Source organism: Phycodurus eques, chromosome 10 (genome assembly GCF_024500275.1).
Source record: "Phycodurus eques isolate BA_2022a chromosome 10, UOR_Pequ_1.1, whole genome shotgun sequence".
NCBI lineage: Eukaryota > Metazoa > Chordata > Actinopteri > Syngnathiformes > Syngnathidae > Phycodurus > Phycodurus eques.
In genome coordinates, this window is record NC_084534.1 from 16,495,890 (window position 1) to 16,516,395 (window position 20,506).

Here is a 20,506-nt window from a genome sequence, read left to right on the forward strand (position 1 = left end):
AGAGACATAGACGGGGGGGGGGGGGGGGGGGGGGGGGTTGCCCAGCAGATGAACTCCAGGAAGTTATATTTACTCTCTGGCAGTTTTTAATTTGACATCAATTCCACTTTCTTTGATTTCGTTTCGAGGAAACTCCAGTGGGGAAACTAAACTTCACTACATCGATTAGATTAGATTACATTAGATTAGATTAGATTAAATTAGATTAGATTAAACTATTTACCAGTGTCAAAGTCCCCACTGAAACAGGCCCATCAAAGGAACACTTTCCCTTGATTGATTCATGTCTACTTTGAAAGTCATCATGTTCCACTCACTAATCAACTTTTGTTGTTGCTAGTTTGGTGGGACACAATATTGACATTGTGATATATGTTGCCCCTTACAATACATTATGGTACACGAACATCATATTCTCCATGTCACACTTAGTTTGTGTTGTGTTTTGATGACACATTCGTAGTTGTTTTCTTTCTTTCCAAGCTGTAAATAACATTTCAAAAACAGACATAATTGTACAAATGATCGTCCAACTAAAGAGTTTTGGTAGAATTTGCAGACAAATTATATATTTTTGTCTCCGTATAATTTATTTTTATTTTTTCTATATATATTGAATGCACAAGTTGCATACTCGAATGTATTTAGCACGAATTGTAAATTATATTTGCAAAACCTCCGAATGTACACTACATGCACAACGGTAATTTGCGAGTTGCTCTGCAATTTGGACTGTGACTGCTTCATTTGTTGTACTTCTGCAGGCAATCTTGATGCCAAATCACTTTTTAAAATTGACATTATTTTTGGTTTCAGCATTACAAGTAAGTATATAAATGTGCATTACAGTCATCCTGCTTCAGTATTTGGGTGCCATGTGACAACCACAGGTGCCATGCACCATCACACTGCGGAGTGGACCTTTTTCCATGTGATATGCATAAGCCTGAACTGGTTGGAAGTGATATAAATAAGACGGGATCTTACACACATCGCATATACAATTAATGGCCAGCAGCAAAAAAAAATAAGTGTATAAATAAATAAAATAGACAAAGTCCTAATTGGTTTACACTTCAACGGTTGGCATTTATTTTTTCTTTATCTCCTATGTGGAGATTATTTGCTATTTACTGACGCGGAAAAAAGCCAAATAGGCTGACGTAAACGGAGGAAAGGGAGCAGAGTGGTTTGCGGTATAGTATTAGAGCTCATCAGCATGATAATGTGAACAGACACATGCTTCTCGTGTGAGCCCTTTTGATTCGGCCTGATGATAAAACCTTATCGGTGACAAACATCCACTTCCATTTTAGGATTTGACATTAATTCAATCCCCCCCCCCCCCCACTGCTCTTTTTTCCCCCTCACACGATCCAAGGAGAAAGAGGTCTCAACACCGATAATCTTATTATGCAAAGAAACGGAAGTGGCTTTAGCTTATAATGAAAACAAGGCAACGTCAGTTTGGTTATTATTTGTATGTAATAGGCTATATTTTAAAACACACTATCTCTCTCTATTATTATTATTATTATTATTATTAGAAGTATTATTAATTGCACTTAATTGTGTGCCAGTGCAGCTCGAAGTGGAAAGCCAAATAAGAAATGCAATGCCGTTCGGATCCTTCGGTCCCTCTGATTCGAACCCATCCCGGGGTAATTTTTCATCGGTGCAGGCTAATCTTTGTTCTTTGTGAAGATAATAAATAGCCTAATCGTTATCAGCGGGCTGCTGGAGGTGTCGCGGAGAATGGGGGGCGGGGGGGGGGGGGGGGGGGGGGGTTGATCGGCCCGGGAAATAGGCTCCCAAGTGGCGCAGAATAAATGGTATTTCTTATCTCTCGCTCCCAGATTATCGCCGCCTTTTCAAATTGGCACAACAAATACATCTAATGCAGGGAATGCATCATTTGCTGGTCCAGATCTGCACGGATGATTGATAGATAGACACACAGATAGATGCAAGGAGGGAGAAGCGTGTCAGCTTTTTATTTGCACATTTAACGCTCTGCATGCGCAAACTCTTTTATTGTGTGCAGTGGGCTTCTTTTTATTTTTAGGTTATCGGTGGCAGCCATCTGAGGCTCCGCTTCTTTGTTGTGGCATCACGAATATGATTTCTTTCAAGTCGGATTTGACTGGATAAGGGTTAAATTGACACAGCCGCTTCCACGCTGCTCGAGAAAATGTATTCGAATACTATTGAGTTGAAATTTGCGCAGATAGAAACATTGAACTGTAATAAGTATTAAGCCTAAACCGCTCTGTTGCAAGCAGGCAACGTAGATCTTTGCCACTTATGACTGACGATTGCGCAATCTTGCTCACGGCATTGTTTTATCTTGTACTAAATCATAGGAAAATTAATTTGGAAGTTATTTTAATAGTCAAAAAGAATTTTAAAACATCCTTCGCTACAATAAGAAAATCTCCACAAACTTGAAGATTTGTGCACTTCCGCGATAGAGATGGCCTGTGTATGTTGGTGGGGGGGGGGAGTGACCGTAGAAATATTTCCCACTGCAAGCTGGATGCTTTAATACGTTGGCAACTGTAGCAGACCAGGGTGCTGCTGCTGCTGCTGCTGCTGCTGCTGCTGCTGCTGCTGCTGCTGCTGCTGCTGCTGCTGCTGGTCTCCAGGGTAACGCAGATAACGGTGCACTCATTTTCCATATCTTACAGTCTTATTATATTCAAGGATTAGTTCTCCTTCCCTCAAAGGTCAAACGTAAAGTCAAGCCACTCAGGAGTGTTCCTCCTCCGCCTTCGATGCAGTGACAGAGCGTTTCACATTTTTCCCATACTCAAACCTTGCAAGATGACCTTTGCTGACATGCACTCATACATGCAAGCCCACACAACAATAACACATGCATCCATCTGAATTTATTCTTCATGCAGCCCTGACTGGGTTAGATCTCCTTTATAATCTGTTTTCATAGTCCGAAAACGTAATCATGCCTGTGTGCATAGGTGCAAATTCCTTCATGCTGCCTTTTGACCTAAAACACGCAAGTACTGATTTGATCTTACAGCCTGCAGACACGTGAAACCGTCGTGCACGATATAAATCAAGATTTCTAGTGTCATTTTCACATCTTTATAATCTTATCCTGCACGTCGCCTTCAGAAATGCTGTTAAATTTAATTTCGTTTTTAATTGAACTCATTAAATTGCACTGTGAATCCAGTCATTTGTAAATTAAGTCATGCAATTGACAGAAATTGCACTGTAGTTCACATCGGAATTTAGCCCGTTTATAAAGGCCCCTTGATTGTAAAATTTGATGCTTGTGGATTACATAGGCCATTCGTTCACTGTTGGAATAATCTAGTGGGCAGCGTCACCTAGGGGAGAGAAGTTGGATGTAAAACCTACAAGTATAGTACAGATACTTGACTCAAAATTAACATCCTCATTCTTCTGCACTTGTTCGTTACGACCTGTACGTGACATCATCTTATAGTAACTTAGCCAATATGACATGGAGATGATTACCTTATGCAGTGATTGTTTCACTCCCAACTAATTCAAATACATTTTCCAGGGCCAAAAAGTGCAGGTAAAACTGTAAAAATCACAGATATACCACGACAGGCACAAGCCATTGTACACCTTAACATACAATGAGGTACATTTCCCCCTGGTAGTGGGAAAGATCCCAGTTTTTATACAAATCTCAATTCCAATGATGTTGTGTAAAACGTACATTAAAAACAGAATATGATTTGAAAATCCTTTTAAAACTATATTCAATTGAATATACGACAACAAAGACAAGATGTTTAATGTTCAAACTGATAAACCTCTTTTTTATTTATTTATGTATTTTTGTTGTTGTTGCAAATATGCATTCATTTTGAATTTGATGCAACACATTCCGAAAAAAAGGTGGGACAGGGGCATGTTTATCACTGTGTTACATCATCTTTGCTTTTAACAACACTCAATGAGGACTTGAATTGCTGAAGCTTTTTCGGTGAAATTCTTTCCCATCCTTGCTTGATGTACAACTTGCTCAACAGTCCGGGGTCTCCGTTTTCGTATTTTGTGCTTCATAATGCGCCACACATTTTCAATGGGAGAGGGGTCTAGTATCCACACTCTTTTACTATGAGTCATTGCTTGTAACAGGCGCTTAACATGGGCTCGCTTTTGGCGGACTGTGACCTTTTTCACGTGGCATCTGGCTCATAGGTTGGACTCTGTTGGTGGGTGGGGTCCCCATGTTCTCCGGGAGTGGTGGGGCGGATGGTGGCAGTGGGGTGCGCTGGGTGTGTGTGTGTGGGGGGGAGGGGATTGGGCTTGGGGATTGGGTCCTGGGAAGTCCTGGCTAGGTTCCGCCCTGTACATCCTCACTGGCTTGCTCCCACCCCTTTGTGGGTGGAGGTTTCTGGGTCCACCGTTCCTCAATGTGCCGGCTCAGCAACTGCATACACCAGTTGACTAACATGCATGTGTTCATTAGTGTTCATTCACTAATAAATTCCATCGGCACGCGATAGGCTTTAATTGCCTGTGCTGGGACCACTAATAATAACACGGATTATTAAGATTTCAACTCAAAGGTTATTACTGGAAGTCACTGCTGGTGTAGCGGTGCACTCGCCTGACTTTGGTGTGGGCAGCGTGGGTTCAGTTCCCACTCAGTGACGGCGTGAATGTGAGTGCAAATGGTTGTCCGTGTCTATATGTGCTCGGCGACCAGTTCAAGGTGTAGTCCGCCTTTCGCCCGAAGTCAGCTGGGATCGGCTCCAGCGCTCCGAACCATGACCCTAAGCAGGATAAGCAGTGTAGAAAATGGATGGGTTATTACCGGTGTTCAGACACTATAAAAAGCATCCCACCGCACCACTTGTCAGTAGCACTGCCTTGCTCATTTCCCACATCCTGTCCTGTCCTGCCTTTTTCTGTCCTCTCGCATCTTGTTCAATTGGTTAGTTGTTGCATGTCCTCATCGGCTGTGCCCCCCCCCCCCCCCCTCCCTCCAATTCACAAATAAGAACACGATTTGACTGTTGTAACGTTATTTGTGCTCAAATATCTAGGCTGTCTAACTATTGTTCTGCTGCGGTTCACACCCATTTTCCCATTGTCCGTTCTGTCCCACTGTCTGTCCCCTAAAACCCTTTTCTTTCCGGCTGCATTTTCAAAATCATCAGAAGAATAAAATTAAGCAGAGGGAGTATTTCAAACGCCCCTATTGCACAGCAAAACTGTTCTAGCACAAAAGGCATACAGAGCCACCATTCTGCATGCCCAGCAGTTGAACATCCATCCATCCATTTTCTACCGCTTATCCGAGGTCGGGTCGCGGGGGCAGTAGCTTCAGCAGGGAAGCCCACACTTCCCTCTGCCCAGCCACTTCATCCAGCTCTTCGGAGGGAATCCCGAAACTTTCCCAGGCGAGCCGAAAGACGTATTCTCTCCAGCGTGTCCTGGGTCGACCCCGGGGTCTCCTCCCGGTGGGATGTGCCCGGAACACCTCACCGGGGAGGCGTCCGGGAGGCATACGAATCGGATGCCCCAGCCACCTCATCTGGCTCCTCTCGATGCGGAGGAGCAGCGGCTCTACTCTGAGATCCTCCCGGATGACCGAGCTTCTCACCCTATCTCTAAGGGAGAGCCCGGACACCCTGCGGAGGAAACTCATTTCGGCCGCTTGTATCCGGGATCTTGTTCTTTGGGTCACGACCCACAGCTCGTGACCATAGGTGAGGGTAGGAATGTCGATCGAACGGTAAATTGAGAGCGATCGCCTTTCGGCTTAGCTCCTTCTTTACCACAACGAACTGATACAAAGTCCGCATCACTGCGGACGCTGCACCGATCCGTCTGTCGATCTTCTGTTCCATTCTTCCCTCACTCGTGAACAAGACCCCAAGATACTTGAACTCCTCCACTTGGGGCAGGATCGCATTCCCCGACCTGGCAGAGGGCACGCCACCCTTTTCCGACTGACGACCATGGTCTCAAATTTGGAGGTGCTGTTGAACAGGATAGGAGAGAGAGAAATGTTGCTTGCCTTTCGGGGATGCTCCTTTTATACCCAATCATGTGCCTCACCTGTTTCCAATCAACCTGGAATTTTTCAAACAGGTGTTTTTCAGCATTCCTCAACTTTCCCAGTCTTTTGCTGCCCCGGTCCCAGCTTTTTTGGAACATGTCGCAGGCATAAAATTCAAAATGAGAGAATATTTGTCATAAAACAATAACCTTGGTCAGTTTGAAGATTAAATATCTTGTCTTTGTAGTGTTTTCAATGGAATATTCGTAGAAAGTTAGGACATTTAAAACAATGTCCCAACTTTATTACAGTTGGGGTTTGTATCATTAATCAGTATACATAGTGCGCAGTGTGTAAAATGTACTCTTATTGTGTCTTTAAAAACGGTGTTGTGTTGCAATTTATTTGCACATATTGCAATAAAAGTTTAAAAGAAACATTCCTGAGACACCCCTAAGTTTTCTCTATCACTGTGGGATGTCTTGAAAATGATCTCTAATGACTAATTAGAGGTCAGAAGGTTTAATACTTCACTTCCTGACCAGGGACTAGCAAGAACTGAGCGTTTACAACACCTTGTCACTAACAACCTGTCAGTCAAGGCTGTCCGGGGAGTTAAAGAATTCAAAACAGCTCTCCCCCCGCCACCCTCAACCTCCAAGTCCTTTCACCAATTTCAGACTGCACCTTTATTTTGTCTAATTCATTTCCTGTGGGGAGACTGTGTGTGTGCGTGTGTGTGTGTTTGTGTGCCAGTGTGTGTTTTGCGAGGGTGTCTGTCTGTCTGTCTATCTATCTGATAATGTCAGCAAAGGACCAGTGAGTGCAGTTTCATAGTTTCTGCGATTAAAAAAAATGCTGTTCATCTTAAGATGTATTTCTTTAGCCCTATAGCATAATAGCCCAAGTCATAAATGACATTGTTGGGTACACACTTGCATTGCATTTATTTCAGGCGATTAGTTTCTTAGTTTAGAATAAAACATTTGCTATATGAAATATGCAGTGCACTGGGAATTTTGAGTTGGTAATAGTAAATGATTAGGCTAGATTGTAATTCAAATGTGTACATTTCTGAACAAAATTATTTTTGTAATAATATAGAAATCTTCTCTGAGGTCAAAATATTGCCTTTTTTTTTTTTTACCTTCAGAAACTTTACAGGCAGATTTAAGTAACATTTTACATTCTCAATTGTCATACAAGTGTAGAAATAAGATAAGCACTGTTAATATTAAAATAATCAACAAAACACTGAACACCTGTCAACAATGAAGTTAGGTGTAATACTAAGGTGACTCGTGCAACTGGATCAACTTTTGAAATTGTCACAAAAGTGTAAAAAGGTGGATTGTATGTTCAAATTCAACAAATTCTTCTGTACGTTGCCATCACATAAACATTGCAGCAAACTACATTTGCTTCATCACGAAAAAAATCCTCTCTAAACCCTGTCTATACATCTTTGTTTGTACAGTATGTTTGTGTGTGTGATATATATATACAACCATTGTTTCATATTTTCTCAAATGCTGTGTCAAATCTGACACTGATCCTCAGTCTTGAAATCCTGGTTTTCCTCCTCCTTGTGATGCAATGTCTGCTACTTTGCTTAAGCTCCTTCTCAGACGCAATCCGCCCTGCTTGTCTCTCACTCTCTGACACGCACACACACGCACACACGCACACAGACAACACTTTCAACATTTTCTGCTCTGTCTCGACCTTTATGTTGTCTTTTTCCTTTGCTGTTCACTACTGTAAACCTTAACTCAAAAATTACAATGTGACATATGTTGCTATATTTCTTCAAAGACAAGAGTGTCATGAGCTTGCATTTACAATGTGTTTTTTAAAATTATAATTTAACTTTATTTTGTTTTACTTCAGAGGAGTGTCACTCACCCCATGCAGAAAATGTAGAGCGTAAATCTTCATCCAGAAACCTTCAAAAAGAACACTTGGGATGTGTCACCAAAAGGGAGGTGAGTCCCACAACGTACTACACTCTGATGAACACACATTTACACTCTGCGCTTCATCATTTATGACATTTGCTGTGTGCATTATAGCGAGCTGCCTCTGACCTTTCCTCCATTGTTCTCACGGCGAGTTATTCCTTTGCTTTGAACCATGAATCTCTTAGTGGGTTTCCCTGTATACTTTACTCATCAAAACTGGGCCACTTTAAAATGGAAAATGACTTTGCACATGAACTTCTCTTCACTTTGTGCAGTATTCTGATCAGCTTTAATTGGTGCCTACAGTATGACCACATATAGCGACATGATGATTAGAACATGCAAAATGGCTCTCAGTATGATGCATTACAGTTCTACAGCACTCCAAATTACATCCACAACAATCAACATTAATTTAATATCCCCCTGAGAGTATCAATCACAAATGATCACTTTTTGATGCCGCTCTTGAATAGATTGTTTAGGTGTGCCTAAGGAAGTGTCTGGTCAGTGTTGATTGACGTGTCGGATGGGGGTGTGCCATCACCTGACCACAACAATTACAAATTATAAGTCCATATGAATGTTGTAGAATACAAAAAATTAAATGCTGTATATTTAATTGTTTCAGAAGTCCAACATTTCAACCTTTAGTGTCTCCTCCCCCTCCCTGCAACATCTTTGGCCTTCTTGTGCAAATGTAGAATTGACACGAGGTGGAGTGAGGCCTGCAATGTGGTGCCATCTGTGCTCTCCCTCTCTGCCTTCCCTCCTCCCCCCCACTCACCCCAACCCTTCACCACATCAGGATACACTTGTTCTGTTGAATTCCGGTTTCAAACGGAACGCTGCCTTGCTTGCTTTGTTGCCTTGCAGGTCTCATGCAAGCAGGTACATGCTGCCTCCATCTTGGCCCTGTGGTCAGGGGAGGGAGGCCTCTAACGGCCTCTTCCACTTGCACACCTTTTTGAAACTTCGCCTGCTCCCGCTTCCTGCCGCTGAGCCTCACACCCCAACAGCCCCCCGCCTAACCCCCTCCAACAGAACACACGAGCACCCTTATCGCCCCGAGAGCACATTAAACCATACAAAGGTCCCGCCACTACTGCAGGGCGGCTAAGTTCATCACCAACTTTATCCTCTGGCAAGCGGTCAGGTCAGCGTGCTTCTAATGCAGATAAACTGCGATTTAAACTTATAACATTCTAAACTGCACCTACAAAACAATATTGTGACGTTTGTCTTTAAATGTCTTCAACAGCTCTCACTTTAGACACGTTGTCCTGTTGACATTTGACCTTAAGTATGGTGCCCCCTGTGTTCAAAATAGACACTACAACCTGATTTTTCCAATCAATGTCAGGATTCTTGGAAATATGCGCATTGACCAGAGCCACAAATGTAAATTACATTTCGCTGTATTTATAGTACACCCAAATGTGACACTTTGCCCGAGACTCGTTTATTTTTACTTGTTTAATTATATTAATCACATTTGTAGTTATAAGTGATCCCATTCTTTTTTCTGTTGTTTATGTTGTTGCTTCATGCAGTGTTTATTCCTTTTTTGTTGGCAACAATTTTCCATTAATTGAATTCAGTGACGGCTGACGAGTTTATACAGTACAGTACAGTACAGTATTCTTATTCCACCAGTGTTACACAACACTGCCATCTGCTGTACAACTGGCCGTTGTGTTTTTGTGGTATCAAAGCAGTCCGGGTGAGGTGTTGTTGGGCCCTCCAAGAGCTGGTATGTGAAGCTCGAGGACATCTGTTTCCATATGCCATAATCCATCTTCATATTGATACTTTGATTGATTCCTTAGTCATTCCGCTCATCGCAAATCTATTTGATTGTATATAAAGCTTGAGGGAGGACAAGAATTTGATGTGCGATCTGACTTGCAAAGACTTTCACTGACTGTTTAGTTGTATGTATTGTCAGTAAATCCCTGTAAATCAGAATGAGATTATATGATTGATAAAAAGTAAAAAAGAGTCAAATAAATATATGAAAGGATGCTTTTGTATCCAGGAAGATAATGTGGCTTAGCACTAATAATCATTTTGAAGTGATTTGTTAAGGTCACCAAAGAGGTGGTTTTTTTATTGTTTTTTTAATATCATGTGCGATCTATATAGTTTCTTCCAGATTGGCAATTAAAAGAAGCTTGTGCTTTAAGTGACAATTCCAGAAGACAGTTCCCGCAAATATTTGCTCCAGGGGGGGCAGAGGTCACCGTCAGTTACTTTATTCGTAGGCCAAAAGTGGTATGAAGATGCGGAAGGTCTCTGTTTTCACTCTGATATCTGTTTCGGTTATCGAGACATTAATGAATGACACAAGTCACGGGGGGAACTTCCCTTAAGGGAGCTCAGAGCTTCTGAGAGGGATGTGCAAGCTAACCGCTGCCCAGCTTGGGCTTCCGGCTTTGGGGCAACTGAGCACGCCGGGACCCCTCACAGCTCACAACAGCACCACTATCACCCCACTCCAGACACTGTGCCAGGATACTGTGGTGACACAACTGTGAACCACTGTTCCTCCCTTGTCAACAAGACTGATGGATACAGAAAGGATAAGAGGAGAGGATAGGAGGACTGATTAATATCTAACGACACCACCGAATAACGGGTACACAATGAAAAGGTGTGGATAAGATAAAAAACCCTCAGCAGGCAATTAGAGAAGAAAAACGCCTGACGGACAAAACGTGAGATGATAGACCCCGTTTATCGGTACATCATTGATGACATGAACATGATGCATTCTTTTGTGATTTACTGCTCATTGTGAGTTTTAGAATTATCAATAGTTTCAATAGTTATCAGCGTCTGAAGCACTTTAAGCTTAAATTAGATAGACAAGAGGCTAAGTTTGTCAATAAAGGACTAATCAATTGCAGTTTATCATCAGTCGAATTCTTCAGCATGCTCTTCGCCCACCAGGGGGCAGAATATTTCCCCAGCTGTACTATTTGCAGCAGGAGCTGAAAGGCCAGACTCAAATAATTAAACAAGATATGTGTCAGGTTGTTTTAAGGTGATTATTTTTTTTTACCTTCATTACTTCAGGTGGCATTATCTCTTGTAGACCTGTTACAAACATAAGTGCAGTTTTAATGGTCAAATTGTTTCTCCAGGTACTCCAACTCCAAAACATGCATGGTCGTTTAATTGAAGACTCTAAATTGCCCACAGTTGTGAGTGTGGGTGGTTGTTCATTTATATGTGACCTGCGATTTTCTGGCAACCAGTTGCCCACTCGCCCAAATTCAGCTGGGATAGGCTCCAGTTCGCCTGTGACTCTCAACAGGCTAAATGATGGAAAATGAATGGTTGTGGATGGATTAACAAAGAAGACCACACCACGCAATAACTGTCATCCATTTTATTCTATGCTGCTAATTTTATGAGGAAAGGTATCTTACACTCCTAAGGACTTTCGGAGGAAAAACTACATCATTGTACCATGAGGTCGGGACTAGCTTGTCTCTTTGGAGGTACCCTCGAACATACTGTACTGTACTGTACTCTTCTGTTCTTTACTGTACTGTACTACGCTTTGAAACATACCTATACGATTGCCACTAAAACTAATTGTTCAGGAAATGTATGTATTAATTATTTAAGTATATAGCAAGTGTGTGTGTGTGTGTGTGTGTGTGTGTGTGTGTGTGTGTGTGTGTGCGCGCGCGCTTGTAGAGTGAGCCAGGTCAGAAGTTGGTCTCAAGAGTGTGTCTTTGTGTTTCGATCACAGCCCGCCGAGCCCCCCCAGTAGTTAACAATAGACTCCCGTCTGGATGAAGAGACCGACAGCTCATCGTGAACGCCGCTAAAATTGGCGCAGCCATTCAAACACACACACACACACACACACGACTCAGAGTTCTGTGTGAAGCCCAGCCAGAGAGGGAGAGACTCACTTGATGCCAAAGCAGGTGTAGTTAAGTGAGGGCCTGCACCTACAGTGGATATAAAAAATCTGCACACCCCTGTTCAAATGCCACAATTTTGTGAGTTCAAAAAATGAGATCAGTATGAATGAAGTATTGCAAAACATTTTCCAGCATTATGTGACCTATAACACATCCAACACAATTAAAGTAATAAAATAGTAAAGTAAAAATAAATAACTGAGAGCATGTGGTTGTACAAGTGTGCACACCCTCTTACAACTGGGGTTGTGGCTGTGTTTGGAATTAACCAATCACATTCAAACCTATGTTATGCACGAGTCAGAACACATCTGCCACCATTTAAATGCCAAACAAAGTTCAAATTTTCTAGTAAGCTTTTCCTGGCATTTTTTATAATTTTGTAGTCTTACAGCACATTTTTCTTTGGTCAATGTCTTTATGTCTCAAAAGTGTTTTCTGTCAATTGACTGTCTGTTGTCGTACTAGAGCGGCTCCAACTACCGGAGACAAATTCCTCATGTGTTTTTTGAACATCTGTCAGGAGAAAGGTACAAAAGAATTTCCAAGGCATTAAATATACCATTGGAACTCAGATGTGGAGAAAATATGGCACAGTAGTTACATTACCAAGAACTCGATGTCCCTTCAATATTGATGAAAGGACATAAGCAAAACTAGTCAGGATGGCAAGATGCCAGCAACACTTTCTGGCAATAATCAGCTGTTTAGTACATATGATAAAATTATCATATGTCTGATTGATTTGAGTTGTAGAGATTTATAGGTTGCAATAATAGTGGGAAAAGTTTTGAACTGATTTATCTTTCGTATCAAAAAACAACAAAGTGGCATTTGAAAAGGGATGTATAGACGTTTTACATACGTTGTAGAAGTGTGTGACAACTGTGACGTGTGAAAAATGGCTTGTGCAAAAAGAAAACATGTCTGTTTTTGGTGGCAAATCTGAGATGTATGTTAACACAGCTGCAGGCAGACCACAGAGGTCTATTAGCAAGGTTGTAGAATGCTTGTCATCTCTATGATGCATGAATGACATGCTGAGAGTTGGAAGCTACGTGTTAATTCAAGTACCACAGTGGGCTATTTTTAATTTACACTCTGTAATTTATTGAAACTATTCAAGCATCATTCATTTATTTCTGTGACGTGGTAACAGTGTTTTCATACAGAAACGTAGATATATTTGGCTTTTTTTTCTTCTTCGACCTGAACATTTTGTTTAGTCTGAAATGGTGAGGTCCCATCAGTGACTGCAGCAAACAAATGATTGTCAATTCAATTCAATTTGTGTATCTACTTTGCAGCTCATTTTGAGTGTGACTATTCCCCCCCCCCCCATTTTTATGATGAATCAGCAAAGTCCCATGGTCTTATCTTCATCTCTACTCTCTTGAAGGAGTACCGTTCACCAGTTCGCCCATCAGTGAGGATGTACCACGTCCCCCAGTAGATACCATTAGTCACACCGCTGTAACGCCCCCGGTAGTAGTGTCCGTTCAGGTTGGCGGCCAGGCAGGCATCAAACCACCACCCTGCACCATAGTAATGACCACAGTTTCCGGCAGCATAGCGGTCGTGATCTCTGTCAGTGGTGCTGAAAGCTCTGCCATCGTGGTTGTAGCGTTTGCTGTAGCTCAATGCATTGCCTGCATCACCGGAGTACTCCCGAGATGTCAGGCGGTACCTGGTGGAAATAGAGAGCATGGTAATTTTCAGGCTACCAATATAAGAGCTGTATCATATTCAGATGTCAGAGGTATTCTTTTAACAATTGCAAAAGTTTATTATTGTGGATGTGACAATGTAGATAAGGGTACCACAATATTGGAGATAATGTTTGTGCAGCATGCTTCCTATATAGCTCTACCTGTGCCTCATGTTGTGCCACTTGAGTTTATTTAATGCACCTGGCAAACTGGCAATTGCTGCTGTTGGTACTCGGGGGACAAAGATGGATTGGAAAAATTAGGCACTAGGAAGGTCCGACACGTTGCAATGGATGCTTTTGTGTGTGTGTGTGTGTGTGTGTGTGTGTGTTGCAGAAACAAAGACTAACTTCACCTCTGTGCCTCTGAGGCTACTTTGAAGTTGTTGTAGGTGGCGTGGCGCCTCTGTTGGTGCCAGTCCTCCAGCTCTATATGAAGCCGGTGTTGGCCAGTGGATGTGAGTGTGTGCAGGGCTGCATTGCCCAGCCAGTGTTCCCGTTGCGGATTGCCAAAGCCCTCCCTGTATTCCTGCCACGTCCTGTTGAAGTCCACTGAGCCGTCCTGACGGTTCTGGATCACTGTCCACCCGCCTCCCGTCGTCACCATGTCACATTTAGCCTGAGCCAAAACAAAGACTTTGATATTCCAAAGCCCGAGTCTAAAAGAAGCACAGTGCAGCGGGGGTCCGCATGTGTGTTTAATGTGTGTGGTGGATGTGAAATACCTCCAGTGCTGGTCTGTGCAGGTCAGGCTGAATGGTGTAGATACCGTTCTCTTTGATCCCCAGTCTGTAAATCTCTGCGCAGTCCTGAGGATGCAACCTTTTCAACGGTGCGACTGACAAGCAGAGTTCGATTTCATTCCATTAATTCGTCAAACTATCACTGCAATTAACAGTACTCACGTGACACGTGGCTTTTGCCTATTCTGTAAATGTGCTCGCAAACCGTTTGGTTAAATTACTCTTTTTTTTTTTTTTCTGTGCGATATTTGAGTGTAAATACAGGGAGATGCCAATACACCTATATGAAACTCCAAAGAAAGAAAGGAAAACTAATCATAACGCCGATAATGCTACTTAACAGTCCAAAAATTTTTGGCCCCAACTATCTTTAATAGTCATTTTGACTAGAAGTAGTAGCAAAGAAATAGTTATCAGGGTTAGGTAAAACTCACTTTAACTTTGTAAAGGGTTACTGCATGGGCCAAGGAAGAGCCCATTACTTTTTGGTGGGGATCTGGATAACAGTGTGTTTTCATGAATGTAATTTCTCTGTTTGATCAAGGTATCATTGGAATAGTTCATCTCCAAGAATCATAATTGCTCCACCCATCAATACATCAACCTCCATCAACCAGTTAGTCGGCGGCTCACTAACAAGTTGACAGTGAACTTATGTTTTTACCAGTTTGGCCTTGGTGGTGGTCTGCGATCTACAGAGAGGTTAGTTAAAGGTCCCGTGCCATCAAAATCCAAGCTTTGTTGTTTTATGCATAACGTAGGTCAAAATGAGTCTGTGGCATGGTCTACAGTAAGTTTGACATCCGTGGTTTGTTGATTGAATGCAAAAGGCAATAAACGGCATAAGGCTTTGCAAAATGACCCGATTAGATTTCCGTGTTTGTGGCATTGATAGTTACTAATTATTCAAATACCTGCACACTTGGTGGTTGGTGCCCGCTCAACTCAGCTAAGCGGCAACACTGCATTTCAAGCGAGTCTCAGCCGCTGCCAAGTCATTCAAATACAGTCTATGAAGTATACATGTGTTGTGTTTTACAACAATACATAGCTATATTCATAATTATAATGTAACTTTGAATGAAATACCAAAGCTTGTGATCATTGCTGCCAAAATGTGCACGAGCTATGAGCGTTATGTTCAAATGAATGGGAGCGGAGGACGAGCCTAACCTGAAAATATCCCCCTCTCTTTGAATTTTAAACCACATCCCCTTTCAGCTCCCGTTCCCTATTATTGGGCCAAAAATACAACGCATGGTGAATTCTGCTTCACACTGATAGTAAGACACCACACGGCTGTGAAGCCTTGGCCGCCACAAGATGGTGTGATATCGCCTGCTTTCCATATTTAAATTAAGAATCACAGCGATCCAATCAAAGCAAAGCATATTTACATATCGAATTTTAACGAGAAATCCGACTGTCTCAATTGTCAGGCATAAAAGCTCAATGAGAATAGCTTGAAAAGGGCATTCTGGGCATTTTCAACCCCAATTATCTTTCAAACCTGATGAAAGGACCGAAAAGATTATGGAAGAAAAATTTTATGGCATGGGACATTTAAATGTCCAGTGAAAATCATGTATTTTGTAAGTTTCTTCTCTTTACTTGAAATGCTTTTGGAAAGACAGGCTTTTCTTTGGACAGAGCAAAGCATTGCTGCAGCACAGATCTAATGGTGATTTAGACATTTTACTATACATCACAGCATATGGTTATTACATTAAATCAAACTGATGGGATGGTTAGATTGTTAAAATATGTGGCGATGTCATGACATCATCATGTTCACATCAGTGTTTTTTGGGGGGGGCGGGGGGTTTGGGTCTGGAATCTTGGCTTTGAGCTTCTCTACGACAAAATCATATCACCAAGCAAAACTGAACTAGTTCTTCATACAATTTTTTTTTTTGGGACGTACAATACTACATGTACCGTAATTAAACTTGTGTATATGCTGAACACAAACTCAGTCGGACATCATAACATGGACTGAGTCTCTCATATGTGCATTTGAGTCTTGGTTCTAACTTGTGCTTTAAAGGTGTCACCTGTAGGATGATGATGTGTAATGCTCTTGAGGAAAAGAAGCAGGTCTTTCTCCCTCTCTCTTCCCACGGCTGCACCCTCTGTCAACCCAGAGACACATGAGGTTATCAGCATGTTGCATCGCATTTGTCACTCATGGAAATAGCTTTGTGGCTTCTCTTACTGTGATTGCTTTTTTCAAATGTCCTACATGTCATTAGCCATAAAATCGGTATCTGTGCCCAGGTGGACATTTGTTTCCGTCCTTCCCCGTACAGTTAAATTCCGATGCACTCACCTATGACCGACACTTAGCAGGCCTCATTGGGGTTCTGTTTACTATGTGTGGGGGAGTGAGTGCACCAGCGTGTGTGTTTGTTCACCCATTAGTGTGTGTTGTAGAGGAGGGAAGGGTGTGGATATAAATGCACGGCGCTAACCCAGTCGTTTAGCCATCGCCCCGAGGGCTTGACTGTGACAGTGGAGGTCACACTCTGTCAGCACGGCTGCCATTAGCGCCAGGATGGCCCCCAGAGAGTTGCTGTCCTGCCCAATCCGAGCTTCCCCTGTTTCCTGGAGAGAAAGCATGCAGCGCTGCAGCTGAACCAGCCGCTCCTTCACACCTCCGCCCTGCAAAGACAGTCGCCGTACATTCACTTCACGGAGAAAGTGTATGTCATTCGTTATGATTATGTCAGCAACGTGAATGCGTGAGTGCCAAGTGACATTCAAACCCCACCGGCAAGTGTTTTGTGTCAGTCTCGTCTCTTACACTTACATCAACTGCGCCGTCCCTCATCCACCTGTTGTCGCCTGAGCTCAGCACAAGCATACAATGAGGACATTTCTGAAGCACAACTAATTTTATCCTTTCACGGCTTTAAGGTGCCACCAAATTTAGCGGGCCCACCGTCCCATGAGAAAACAGCGACCGACCCTAACCCTGACCCTAACAATTTGTCCAAATTTGCCTGAGTTTCCATCTTTTCAAAATGTTGTCAAGAACATTACCGTGTGACAGTCATGATCATAATCGTTAATAAATTATGGCTTCAATATTTGTCATTTAGATGTTTTTATTACATAAACCTTGTAATGGCGGATGCAGTTGCAGCCTGAATCAAAGTACCAGTAAATGAGATTTTGGTGTTCCATCATAAAAAAAAATCTGTCTATGGATTAATTCGCATTTTGCCGATTCTGTTTTCAACCCTGGTAACAAAGGAAAAAAAGCAAGTCTATTAAAGCAGATTCATCAGATATCAAATGTCAAAATTAAAACTCAGGACACTAATTTGCAAACAAACATATAACATTGCTGATAGACTGAATTGGATCATTTATGTATGGACAATAGTTTTGGTTTCTATTTTGTGCAATGTACTTCTTGCACGCATACAAGAAGGACATGGAAGAAGAAGAAATGTACTTACGTCTTCTCTTACGTGTTATTTGTATTACATATTTTTCTTTCCTTTATCAATATTTGCTGCTGAAGGTTATCTCATCTTATATTACAAATATGTATTGACAATAATAATGTACTTTTAACCTGCCCACGTTCTAAAGTGACGTGTGCAGTGACGTACCGATTCATTTCCAGTTCAGACATGGCGTCCTGTGTAGACGTGTATTATTTTATATATATATCTCCAAACGCGTATTAATTGGGCTGTTGTTTTGTTGTTCAAAGTTGGTTACTCTCCACGAAAACGCAGTTCCAGCCAGAACTACAGCGGCTGAAAGACGTATTTAACACGTCACCATTTTTCTCACTAAATATACTTTCATAGTTGCTATTCACCAGATGTTTGGAACAACCCAAGTACTCCATACTTACAAATAAAGTCAGACAAATAAACTCAGAAATTAAGTTGTGTAAAAATGTGAAATGACATAGGGAAAAGGTATTGAACACATGAAGAAAGGGAGGTGCAAAAAGGCATGGAAAGGCAAGACAACACCTAAAATCTATCAAACACCAATCTAGCCATTTGTCAGTGCAAATGAGTATTAGCTAGTTAGTCCTAATTGATGGCCTGCAAAAAGGTCTCATTGCCAAGGTGTGAGTCAAGACACATCTCATGATGGGTAAGACCAAAGAGCTGTCTCAAGACCATCATCTGCTGCCATCTACGAGGATGATGAAAATGAAACGAGGGTGGACATTTCAGCTGGATAATGATCCAAAACATACAGCCAAGGAAACTTTCCATTGGTTTCAAAGAGAACAAAATAAAGCTGCAAGAATGGCCCAGCCAATCACCTGACTTGAATCCAATCGAAAATCTATTGAAAAATCTGAACCTTAAGGTCCATAAATGAAGCCCACTGCACCTTCAAGATTTGAAGACTGCTTGTGTGGAGGAATGGGCCAAAATCACACCAGAGCAATGCATGCAACTAGTTTCTCCATACAGGCGGTGCCTTGAAGCTGTCATGGCAAATAAAGGCTTTTGCTTTTGTACAAAGTATTAAATAAATACCAGTTGGCGTGTTCCATACTTTTTCCCTGTGTCATTTCACATTAATTGAATTGAATTGAATTGAATTTCTGATCTTATTTGTTCCACTTTCTTTGTTTGTATGTAAGCTTAACGAAATAGAAGCTGTCACTCACCTGTGCCTGAATCTGAGGAAAGTCTGACCTCTGCTCTACCTTCCAAGGGGCATCTGAGATGGCCAGTAGCGAGACTCCCTTCCTGCAGGCCCGTTGACCCTCACATATGCCGGTTCCTATTCCAGTAGCAGGTGGGATGGGCGCTGCCACCAGGTTGTCCCTGCAGGGAGGCTGTGTGCAGTCTGGAGATGCCTGACAGGAGAGCAAAGCTCCCACACACAGAGACAGCAGAGTAAGCATGCCCGGTGAACCACGAGGAATAATGAGCAAAAGTGATGTTTGTCCAACTTGGAGTTGTCTGTCCTGTTGTTCTTGATCTCTGCAAACTTTCCACTCTTGTCACATTTCAGGATGTGGCTCTTCAGTGTTGGCTGGATTATCTTTTGATTTTAGATCTTTGTATTTTTTTATTCTGCCTGTGTCCTGTTTGCAACAATCAATTCTGTCATCTCTCTCTTTTTTGTTCTTCTTCTGCTCAGTCCATCTTAGTCTTGGTCATCCTCTTTCTTCTGCTCTCACGCTGCTTTGGCTCAGATTCCTAGATAACTGCAGCACTCTTTGCTGTCTGAAACCCACTAATGCACCCTCCCCCTGACACACGCACACGCACACACCATGCATCTCACTAATTCAGTCACTCTTTTCAGCAGATCACAACAATTCACACGAACATCCCAAATAGTTTTTATTTTCACACAATTTTAGAGACGTAAGTAGTAGTTAGTCACTACATTAAGATACTCTTTGTTTCAAGTAATTTACTTTCAATGAATCATGTCGTTGTGATGCCTGTCTATACTGAGGCTGAAGAAATGCAGCAGATGCTTCAAGAATGTGATCCTATTCGTCTAGTCTTTTGTGTCGTCTTCTCACTCACCGTCTTTTGTGTCGCAGTGTTTGTGTTTACAAATGGAGTACCGAGGAGGGTCATAAAGATATGCCTTCAATAGGTGAGGGAATGCAGGAATTTCTCTAAAAACACAAAAGTACAGCCCAGTCGGAAAGTGCTTGGTGTTGAAGAACATGTGAACAAGGCGTTCCTCTTTGATTTGAATTCTCTACTCTGATGGTTGTACATCTTAGATAACCTGTGTCCCCCCCCCCCAATTGCAGAAACAAACAAGTCTGAGTTTGTTTTTAACCTTTCATGTAGGTACATACATGTTTATGTTGACTCACATTTTGATCATTTATAACTAGTCATAGATGGTCCATTTATGGTTAGATCGCTTTCCAGTAGTAATTTATTTTGTGGTAATGTCCCACAATATCAGTTTATTTTTTTTCCTGGAAGACCCTCAAATCACTCAAAAGGTTTTGTTTTTATTATGAAAATTACCTCGAAGGAAAGTACCTGATGTACTTCACTCCCGGTAATACATTAATGTAATCTAAACCAGTGGACACTGCCACCAAGTGGTCGATGATGACATGTTTGTTTCTCATGCAATGCGCAAGTGTCACAAATAATTTATATTGATCACAATGT

General features: G+C 42.0%; 1 protein-coding gene across 1 annotated transcript; it reads right to left on the reverse strand.

Moving 5' to 3' along the window:
• Positions 1-13,259: 13,259 nt before the first annotated feature.
• Positions 13,260-19,257, reverse strand: si:ch211-157b11.8 (fibroleukin). Its single transcript, XM_061687468.1, has 6 exons — positions 19,018-19,257; positions 16,838-17,027; positions 16,421-16,498; positions 14,349-14,461; positions 13,980-14,242; positions 13,260-13,602 (listed from the first exon to the last, which is right to left on the reverse strand). The coding sequence occupies exons 1-6, from the start codon at positions 19,255-19,257 to the stop codon at positions 13,260-13,262; spliced, it is 1,227 nt and encodes a 408-aa protein (XP_061543452.1).
• Between the last annotated feature and the right edge of the window lie 1,249 nt (positions 19,258-20,506).